Source organism: Gossypium hirsutum, chromosome D02, assembly GCF_007990345.1.
Source record: "Gossypium hirsutum isolate 1008001.06 chromosome D02, Gossypium_hirsutum_v2.1, whole genome shotgun sequence".
In the NCBI taxonomy this organism is placed as follows: Eukaryota; Viridiplantae; Streptophyta; class Magnoliopsida; order Malvales; family Malvaceae; genus Gossypium; species Gossypium hirsutum.
The window spans coordinates 27282919-27294174 of NC_053438.1; the positions used below are offsets into that span (position 1 = coordinate 27282919).

At 31.9% G+C, this 11256-nt stretch overlaps 1 protein-coding gene across 1 annotated transcript; it reads left to right on the top strand.

Annotated features, from left to right (window-relative positions):
* Window positions 1-2515: 2515 nt before the first annotated feature.
* Window positions 2516-7287, top strand: LOC107910667 (C-factor). The gene is made up of 6 exons (XM_016838605.2): window positions 2516-2854; window positions 3787-3939; window positions 4220-4313; window positions 4495-4577; window positions 6350-6503; window positions 6936-7287. The coding sequence occupies exons 1-6, from the start codon at window positions 2720-2722 to the stop codon at window positions 7169-7171; spliced, it is 855 nt and encodes a 284-aa protein (XP_016694094.1). The 5' UTR covers window positions 2516-2719; the 3' UTR covers window positions 7172-7287.
* Window positions 7288-11256: the final 3969 nt, after the last annotated feature.

The following is an 11256-nucleotide window of genomic DNA, read 5'->3' on the forward strand; positions in this document are numbered from 1 at the left end:
AATAACTTAGTCATGATTTTACTTAATCAAACATCTTACCGAGTCCTATAACAACACAAACACAATTTTAATAAATTAAGTAGACAAAATGCAATCAACCTAACACAAATTAAATTTAAGCCATATTAATTAAATTAAACATATCAACATAAAAAATATTCATAGACATGTCCATCATAACAACAAAAAAATTAAAAGGATAGGGAACAAGAATCAAATCTGATGTATCTCCAATGCTTGACTAATTTGCTCCGCTCTTCCTTCTCCGCTTGTTCTTGTTGAACCGAGGCTTCTATGAACACTTGAATGTTGCTCAAAATGGTGGATGAATGACTCTTTTTCAAGAGGTGAAATTGACAAAGGAATAGGGGAAGAAAATGAAGAACAATGGAAGGGAATGAAGAGAGAAAAATGAGAGAGAAGTGAAGAAATGAATGGGTTTGAGATGTGTTTGAAGTGAGCAGCCAAGGGAGTATTTATAGGTTGAGATGGCTTCCAAAATTAGGAAAAATGAGCAACCATAGAGTCCTCCCATGGTCGGACACACATGTGGCAAGTTTGAAGTTTTCAAACTTGCTATATTAAGGTATGGGCAAATCTAGAAAGACACAAATAGTGGAGGGGTTTGAATGCAATTTGAAGAAGTATTCAAGGGCCATTTTGCAAGAAAAATAATCAGCCAAGCAAGCTGATTGGGTCAGCATGTGGGATGGTTTTGGTCTGCCCAGTGCTCGGTTTGTTCGATTTTCTCGGTTTAGCTCAATTGGACCCCTTTCATAATTAATTAATAATAATTTATTTAACTCAAATTAAATTAGATTAAGATTGAAATTAATTATATTATGAATTAATGTACATAATTTGGATTTTCTTATGCTGAAAAATTATTTCGTCTTGATGCTTCAAAATTGCTACTCAGTTTTATGCTTCTAGCAGTGTTTATCAGGTCGTTTTTCATCCTTTGTGCAAATATATCGAAAATAATCAAAATTAATCAAAATTAATTAAAATTCAACATGTTAATAATTTAAGTACAAAATAATTATTTTATAATAATTATATATTTTTCGACATGAATTTTATCGAAACTGCATGAATTTGAGTTAAAAAGGGGCATAGAAAAGTGTGTATATTTTCGTGTTTCTAAAGATCAAAAAATGCATATCGGGCATACAGGTCAAAATTTATTTTCCTCATCTGATCATTAACTTGTGCCGTCAAGCTGGAGTGGTGATGGGAACCACTGAAAAATTCCATTATCCAACTACGAGTATTATTGGAGATACCCTGCTCACCAGTTCTAGGAATTGCACATGAAGCAAATATAGGAATAGAACCAGCGACGGAAACATAAAATGGAAGTACCTCAAACGATGAAAAAGAAAAACGCCAAAAAGAATACCAATGATGAGCCTACGTAGTGGGAACGTAGGCTGGGAAGAGATGTGAGCTATAACTTAAGAATCTTTGAGCCCATGAAACCATTTATAGACACTTTCATGACAAGCCAAGAGGCACAAAGCTTAGAATGGTTCGGACGATCAAACGATTCATTGGAGGGGAGTACAGTTTGGGAGGAGCAAGAAGACACAGTTGAAGAAAAATAAGAGGATGACGAGGCCACGGAGGATAGCAATTTCGCATCCTATTGCGGCAAGTTCGAATGAGCTTTTGCGTCTGTGCAGTGACCCACGGGGGGACCCGTCATTCGCGAGCCAAGTAGCCGACCTGAAATGCCTTTCGCAAAGCCAACCATGAGGGGAAAAGGTAAAGGAATTGCGAGACTGAGTGAGGATCCCGAAGATGCTCGATATTAGTTACATGCTTTAACATTTATTTTGATTTTCTATGCATCATGTAAACTATTAAACACTCTTTTGGATTTGTTTCTTGTTATTTTAATTTTCGTATTTTGTTTGTTTATCTTATGTGTAGCGAATTACCTTGAAAGGCTACACAACACTTCAAGCTTCAACGAGGTAATAGACCCCCGAGCTAGTCTAATGCTCCATTCTAGGAAGTCAAGTAACTTCCTATCTTTTTCTTGAGACACATTGGGGACAATGTGTAGTCTAAGTGTGGGGGGTGCACATAATATTATATGTCTTATTTTTCTTGTTTTTATATTTTTTATGTGTTTATTTTAATTTTTTTTCTTTTTCAAAAAATTTTAAAAAAATTTCAAAATATTTTTCATTTTTTATTTTAACATCACTTCTTTACTTAAAAAAGAACAAACAATTAATTGAATTAATTGTAATGATTTTCTTTTTATTTTAGCTAATAATTTAATATTATATAATAAAAATATTAACTTTCGTAAAAATTATTAAATATGAGTTATCTAAGTTAATTAGTTGAAAACGTATAATAAAAATTTTAAAATTTTAAAATTAAATTAATTTTAAAGTAATTAATTTCGATGTTATAATAAATTGATTGATAGAATAAAAAATTTAAAATTTATTTAATTAATTTTAATTTTTTTTTCAAAATATTGAAAAAAAAAACCAATGGATATACATTTTTTTTGTGGGGGGGGGGGGGGAGGGGGATCTAACGTGGAAAGCGTAGCACCCACCGACTCACCCTGCCGACACTAAACTCTGGGAAAACCATTCAGATGAGAGTTTTATGATTGTTAAATGAAACTTGAAATTGCAATATCCCTCTCCTTTGCTTGCCTTGGGACTTTGGGTTGTTAGTTAACGAAAAGACGATGAGGTTTTTCCTTCACACCCACCCACAATTAATGGCGATTCCCATGAGACTCCAATCATTTGCTTCTGCTCAGAAATGGGAAGGTGGGGTTTCAATGGTTCAAGGAGCTTCTCGAGGAATTGGTCTCGAATTTGTAAGCCCTGATTCTCATTTCAGGATTAATAAGAATTCCCCCTTCTTTTTGTTTATCTAATTCTTGTACATTCTCTTCGTTGTTTATTTTGATTCTCTCCCCCATGTTACGTTATATTATTTAATAGTGGGTTTTGGTAAAAAAATGCAATTGCATGTACAGGATTTTTTTTTTAATAACTAGATTGTTCCCTTTGTAGCAAAATTTCAATTGAAACTCATTAGTCTAACTTCTTATCAAGCGTCATTGTTTGTTAAAGTATCTAGGCTGTCACCGTATTATAGTTAAAAGTGCAGTTTAGTCTTTATATTTACAACTAGTAATTATATCCTTCTATTTTTAATATTAGTGCGAACAAATAAAATGCTGAAATGGACTTTTGAAATTTGATTATGCAGACTTGTAGCAGCAAAATATTTTCTACTATTAAACAACATATGCTCTCAGATTTCAAAAGTATATGGCAGCATTTACACAATTTCTATTAACCAATTTTACGTGTTTATATCAATATCAACCATACAAGGATTAAGTTACTCAGTTCTATAGTGTAAGGACTAAATTGGACTATTGATCTTAGTACACGGATTACTTAAATACTTAAATCATCATTGTCAAACATAACCTTATCATTCTATTTACTTTAGGCATGTCCTAGTGACCCAATTACCAGGCTCAGCTTCATGTCCCAGTGACACCATTTCTTTTTTCTTTTCTTGTTGAATGGCTATGTAACTCGTAGTTTTACTTACTGCCATAGAAGGATAATGATATGGTGTTAAGGACTTGCATGATTTGCTTGGAACTTCTAAGCAGCTGCAGTAGAATAATTGGTTATGAAGAGAAGGGACTAGTTTTCGTTATTGCTTAATTTGCATATATTTTAATTCGAAGAGGCAAATTGATTTTGAAACGTGCACTTGTCGGTTCAGGTTAAACAAATGCTGGAAAAGAATGGAAAAGGGCATGTTATTGCCACGTGTCGTAATCCTACTAAGGCAACAGCGCTTCTTGAATTAAAAAATCAGTTTGCTGAACGCCTTAATGTATTACCATTGGATGTGACTGTTGAAAGTACTATAGAGGTTCATTATCTTATTCTGTTTCTTCCATTTTATTTGTTGTCTTACAAATCAAATCTATGTTACCCGGACTTAGCGTTGGATACAAGTATGTTTCTATACGGGTATGTTTAATTTTTTTTTTCTTGGTTTTTCCATAAATTTGGAGCATCCCTGTACGCATGTTTGAATACGTGTCGAACACAGTGTTCGATACGGCTACTTTAGGAAAAATGAGGAGTCCGTGTAGCATAATATCAAATATGTCAAAAATGAGACTGAACATTGACACATCGCGCTTCAGGAGTCAGCAAGGTCCATAACAGAAAGATATGGCTCTCTTAACCTTCTCATTAATGCATCAGGCATTCTTTCAATACCCAGTGTTCTGCAACCAGGTTTAACTTTCTGCCATTACTTTAAGAAAGTTTTTGAGGCTTTAACATCATCAATGTCTTACATCTGTACTAAAAGAGGAACTTGAGCTCTGCCCCTACACTCTCTTCCCCTGTTCTTCTTCCTTTCATGTTTCAATTTGCTGCATAGGCAGATGACTGAACTCCCTTGATTTCGGTGCAGAAACTACACTGAGCAAAGTACAGAAGTCATCCATGATGCTTGCTTATGAGGTTAATGCTGTGGGTCCTATTTTAGTTATCAAGGTATGCTGACTTTGATTTAAGTTTCTTTAAAAAATATAAAATAAAAATTCTGGAAGACTTTTCTTTCAACTTTTAACTTTCAAATGACCCTGAATGTTCTATAATAGCCCCAGACTTCTTTTGATTAAGGAAGCTATTTGCAGTCAAAGTACATTCTGTTAGCATTGTTGTTGATAATGATAAAAATGCTAGATTTTTCATTTGGCAGAATTGTCATGGTCGTCATTTTGTTAAACATATTTTGAGGGGTAACATTTATCTGCTGTCTCTAATGTTTGGCCAAAAAAAAGAACTAATCACTAATTTCATTCTTAACTCTAGCTTCAGTTTGTAACAACTGATATGAACTTTGCATCTTGTCTAAAATGTCACCATTTTTCAATAAAAAAAGGAAAAAAGAAAGAAAAACTAGACAGTAATTCTGATCTAGCAGTCACCTTAGCTTATTGTAGGCAAATGGAACGGTCTTGGCTATAACATAAGCAAAACTAAAAGACGGAGTCTCATCTCTTTTGTTGTGGTTTCTTTCTCAAAAATCTCATATAATTAGAACCATGTATTCAAATTTTCGTTTTTTTTCCAGCTTGGGTTGATCCATCGAAAAGGTATATGTTCTTGATATTTGGTGATACCTGCATGATAGGAATGTGTAACTTAAGTATCGTATCACCCATCAAACCAGTTTATGCTAGATTTTTATTAATTGAGTTCTTTGTTTTGTGGATTAAAGGATTTAAGATGTTTTGGTTATTTTATTTCTTCTATTTGTTATTTAGTAGACGAAGGTGTTGCAGTCACAACAATTTAAGGCTTCAAGTTTGGAACTTCTATAAGATTCTGTTTCTTTTTTCCTTTACATGGAGAATAGTTGTGTTAGAAATAGAAAGGGGAAGTTGAAGTTTGGAGATTCAAAGAATTTAGAGAGAAAGATGGGTTTTATAGATAGATGAAGGAGCCCCTCCGAGCAAAATATTGATATGTTTCTCAATTGTGCATGTCAAAAGGCTTTTGGTGTAATTAGTTTGTTTCTATAACCAGTTTTCTCATTTCTGTCAAATTCTTTTAGAAGTGCTACGTGATCTATTGATCTATATTGAACATTTAAGGATGTACAAGGTATTAAGATTGCATTAAGTGTTTAGGTTAATGGCTGTCTTAGTCATTTGTGCTACTTAATGTTCTAATATAAATAGGCAGGAGACTACAAATTTTGGTAGACTCTGGTTGTTGGAATTCTCATATGCTGATAAAATCATTGTCTTCTGGTCACCAACATTAGAAAAGGAACTAGGTGGAGTAAATTAAAATCAGTACCTGTCCTCGCATTAGCTATGTTGAAGTCTACCATGTAAGTCTCAACACATATCCTGGTTTGGATTTCCCATTCAGTAGTGTGTGCTTGTATGGTACCTCTACATCCATCTTGAGCATCTTGTATGGTACCCTTTGTGATTTCATAGTATTCCACCAAGAAGATAATATCTTCGCATCTTTCTGTGCCCATTCTTCAATCTTTTCTCCCCAATAATAGATTGTTTGCCGCTATGATGAGGAGAGTCTATGCATCACCATTTTTGTTAAAATATTTTATTTAAGTGAGCCCTTGCAGAAGTGTTTTCAAATGCAATATGCATTATGTTGCAATGGCTACACATTATTGGAATCCTATTTTTGAATATTATGCTTGAATTGGAGTTCCTCATTGTCTTTTGGTCCTGATGGGAGTTGGCTAACAATATATTAGATATCCTTGTTTGTGGTATTGCTTACAGCATATGTGGCCTCTTCTGAAAGTTGGAGGACTGCTTGGCACTGACAGGGATGTTGCAGTTGTGGCAAACATAAGTGCCAGAGTCGGTTCCATTGGTGACAATCGTCTAGGGGGATGGCATAGTTATCGCTCTTCAAAGGCTGCACTTAATCAATGTATGATTTTCTTCCCTTTAAGTCTGTAGGATCATAGTTTTCAACAACGAAAATATAGATAAACTATGGGGAAAAATGTTTTCATTATCTATTGTTTTCAGTTGTATACACTTTATCTCCTCGTCAGTTTTCACACTATGAAGTGATAGAGGTGTGAACTATGTTACTTGGACTTGAGTACGAGTACGTGTCAGACATGGCATGATTAGACTTTTCTAAGGTTTTACATGTACTTGGAGGATTTTTGGAGTTTATATCCCCATATCCATGTGTTAGACATGAATGCCGAACGTGAGTACTTCAAATGAAGAATCCAAGCAATATAGGTTGTGAACTCCTTTTGTCACATATCTACAATGATACACTTTTAGACATATAGTTTTATTGAACTTGTGTATTATGTCATTTGTTATTTGACTTGATCGCATGCAGTGACGAAAACTATTTCGGTTGAATTTGCAAGGAAGAAAGACCCAATTGCATGCATTCTTTTGCACCCAGGCACGGTGGATACCGATCTATCGAGGCCATTCCAAAGAAATGTACCCGCGGAAAAGCTTTTCACCAAAGAGTTCTCCGTGCAAAAGCTCTTAAACATTATTAACAACGCAAAACAACGGGATAATGGTAAGTTTTTTGCGTGGGATGGTCAGGAAATTCCTTGGTGATTTACGAATTTCATTTTGAGATTATAAAGTTTTTATTTGAATATAGCCAAAAATAAAAAACAAAGGATCAAAATATGTACGTGAAGTTAATTTCAGAATAGATTTTTTTACGGGTATCATGGGTGTTAAAGTTCCATTATCAAGTTGCCTCACCAAATATTTTTACTAGAAAATTTATGAGACAAAACATTGATAGAAGAAAAAGTCCGTGCCCTTTAATGACAATATCACATAATCGATACATTGAATACTTTCAAATCTTGTGTTCAGCAAATTATCATTTAATGAATTTGTTGAATTTTTACATAGTAATCACCGTTTAATTGCATTATCTTTATATAAGATAATTTACATATTTTCTCGCAAATACATTCCCGGCTTGTCTTATGTATTACAATTATTTTTGCATGATTTGAAGAAGTAACAACTAATCTCAATTAATAGATATATTGATTCACTTGAATAAAATAATTTTATTCCAACGGTTCCTTTAAGATATCTAAATATATATTTAATTTCCTTCTAATGTTTATGTTGGAGAAGATTTAAATCTTACTAACAAATTCACATCGAATGTTATATCGAGTCGTGTATTGTTTAATGTCTTATGACACTTGGATATAGTATTTCATTCTAAGAGATTGTTTTCGTGAAGACAAACGGGTCTTTACTCATATTTAGAGTGTGCTTGGTTGTGTGGAAAAATAGAAAAATGGGAGGGAGTGAAAAAGTGGAAAGAAAATAAATTTTGAGTGTGCTTGGTGGAGAAGAAAAGTGAGAAAAAAGAAAATAGGCGAGATGACCATTTTTTATCTTAATGTATAAAAATTAATATTTTAAAATTGAAATAATGATAGAAGTGAAAATAAGATAGACGAGTATAGTAGTTCAAAATTATGTATTTTTTAAATATTTTTATTTTTCTCTCTTTTTATTTTTACTCTGCCAAGCAACAGATAAATTTAAAAAATAATGACTATGGAAAAGAAAATAGTGAAGAAAACATGTTTGATTAAAACTTTTGAAAATAATTTTTGAAAATTGAAAATAAAAATATGTTAAAATTAGAGAATAAAAAAGCATGTTTTCATTGCTTTCATTAGATAAGGGATTTTTGTTAAGTTTCATTTTATGTATTATTTTACCTTTGTTTGAGAATTTTTAAAAGCAATTTTTTATTTTTATAACTTTTAAAATTTTTTATTTTATTTTACTATTGTGACACATTTTAATAAATTATACTTTATTTTAATTATTTAATTATTATTTCATTTCTCTTTTAAAAATTATATATCAAACACATTTTCATTATTTTTATTATTGAAAACAAAATTTTATTTTCATTTACTAAATATTTTTTTTTAATTTTCAAAAATAGAAAATGAAAATTATTTTTCAAAAATGAAAATGAGAATAGAGAATATTTTCTCGCACCCTAATTTTCTTTTCATTTTTCCTTTTCTTCTACCAAGCACATCTATGGAAAGAAAAACTATATTTTCCATCAATATGGTTTTCTATCTCTTCAATTTTTCATCCTTCCAATTTTCTTTCCACTCTACTTAACAAAACCTTAGTGGTCTTATGATCTTTGGGGTACTCAATGAATGTGTTTTATTCATGTAAAATTTCTTTAAGATTTTTTTTCTGTATAAGTTGTCTGATGAACATGAATTTCATACTTTAAATGTTCGATCTACAAGCTGAGATAGAACTTTGTTTTTTCATGATCTTTTATCTCATTAAAAAAAACAATTTAATGTATTTTGAAGCTTTTTGAGAATATCAATAATATTTAAATCATCAACATAAGCAACAATTATTATAAAATTTGATCCAAACATTTTTTCTTATAAAAACATATGGACAAATTAAATCCTTTTTATAACATGTTTTCAACAAATACTAAGATGATTATACCACATACGTCCTTATTATTTTAATCCATATAATTATTTTTTTAGCTTGATCAGGCAATTTTCTCGGGGAACTCTATATCTTTCTGGGATTTTAAATCCTTCATGAATTTTCATATAAATTTTACTATGAAGTGAGTCATACAAATAGGATGTAACAACATCCATTAGACGCATTACATACTGTCGGACTAATAAGATGTTTAAATTTGATTGCATTCACCATGAGAGAGAATGCCTCTTAATAATCAATGTTGGACCTTTGCAAACATCTTTGTATACAAGTTGTGTTTTATATCTTAAGACTTCATTTTCGCACAAATACCCATTTCCTATCGGCTTTACATCTCTAGGTGTTTGGATTACAGGTCCAAAAACCTCACATTTAGCAAGTGAATTCAATTATGCTTGAATTACGTCTTTCCAATCCATCCAATCTTTTCTGTTTTTACATTCTTCAATAGATTTATGCTCAGGATCCTTATTTTCTTTTGCTATTTCAATAGCAACATTTCAAGTAAGAACGTTGTCGACAATTTCTTCATTTTGGTTTCATATTTTCTTACATTGACATAACTCATTGAGATCTCTTTATTTTCTTCATTTTCATTTTCAATTTCATGTACTTGAATCTCTTCTTGAGTTTTATAATTAGTTATGTTGTGGGTCTCTTTAAAAGCCCCCACCACCACTAAATGATCATCTTAAATGCTTTCTCCTATTATTTTGTGAGCATTTTTATCTTTGGAACCAATAAATATACTAGACTTTAGGCATGCATTACTTTCATTTACTTTTATAATGTAACAGTCTGCCCGACGAAGTCTCGCTGTCTGGTTACTGTTTAGAGTGTTTAGGTGAATTAAGTGTTGAGATAAGTAAGTGAAGTGTTTGTTTTAATTAAGTATAGAATTCTTTGTTGCGCCACTTGGCAGACTCTTTGTATTGGCGAAGATCTAAAGTTTGATGGACTCTTTCTTTAAGTGTATGCCACCCAGATGCTTTGGCGAATTGCTTGGTTTATAGTTGAATAGATTTGTTTATTATTAAATAAGGAAATTTAGTTAGTTAAACTAATACTTAGTTAGAATGGAACTAAGCCATTGTAGATGAAAAACCTTAATTTTTATAAGCGCACTTAATCATAAGAATCAAGAGTGTTAGTGAAATTATCTGATTTTCCACTAAATCTTGTCTTTGTGCTTAGGTATATAAGGATAGCAATGCCTTCACCAAAAATGTTTTCATTTTCTTTGTCGAAACCATTTTTATTTTGAAAAAACGGGGTCGACTTTTAAAACGAAAAAATGGAGTCGCCACCGATCTTTTATTGAGGTGTGATCGAATCACCTTGAAAACGATCTTAGGTCTACGAATTTTGAGAAAAATAGGTTCGGGAGTCGGTTACGCATGAGGAAGGGTTAGCACCCTCGTAATGCCCAAAATTGATACCGAAATGATTTATTAATGTCTTAAAGTCGAACGTCAAAAATTTGAAAAGATTGGAAACGATTCCCCTTTTATTAATGCCATATTTTAAAACAATGCTTGGATAGATTTGAACGAATGTGAAAGGGTTTCTCATCCCGAGGCAACAAGATGTCGTATCCTGTAAGTTAGGATGCAACGTTTGGATTCCCGAGCATAAGCTAACCTTTTAAAAATCTTTATTGAAACTTTGTGCATTTGAAAACTAAAAAGTTTAGTTGTTTTAGTTCGATGAGAAAATCGAAACCCCATAAGTTAGAGCACGATTTCTCATTGTTCCAAAGACAACATATTGCAAACTTCATTTTCCCTTTTTTACGAAATTGGATCAAAGCGAAGGTTTAATGCAATATGAGCAATGATATAAATTTGATTTATTTGAAATGAAAAGAAATGAAATAATCAAATTTTGGCAAATAAATTGGAAATTTTAATTGTGATGTAATGTTCGGAACTGAAAAGCAAATGTATGAACATGGAATAATATACATGGGCAGAATACTAAACAATATGCGCGTACAAACCCCAAACACACATAATAATTATCGAACTCGAAATAATATATAAAACAAACTTAATTCCAAAGAAAGGGTACATAAATAAAACAACATGAAGTAAGTAATAGGCTAAAAAAATCTATTATGCAAATCAATTTAAGATAAAATGAATACATGAAATGAA

Bases quoted from the DNA above. Each gene is read 5' to 3' on its own strand.
- LOC107910667 (XM_016838605.2), top strand. From the start codon at position 2,720: ATGAGGTTTTTCCTTCACACCCACCCACAATTAATGGCGATTCCCATG. The intron at 2,855-3,786 runs GTAAGCCCTGAT...TTGTCGGTTCAG, and splicing joins GAGGAATTGGTCTCGAATTT to GTTAAACAAATGCTGGAAAA. The intron at 3,940-4,219 runs GTTCATTATCTT...ATCGCGCTTCAG, and splicing joins CTGTTGAAAGTACTATAGAG to GAGTCAGCAAGGTCCATAAC.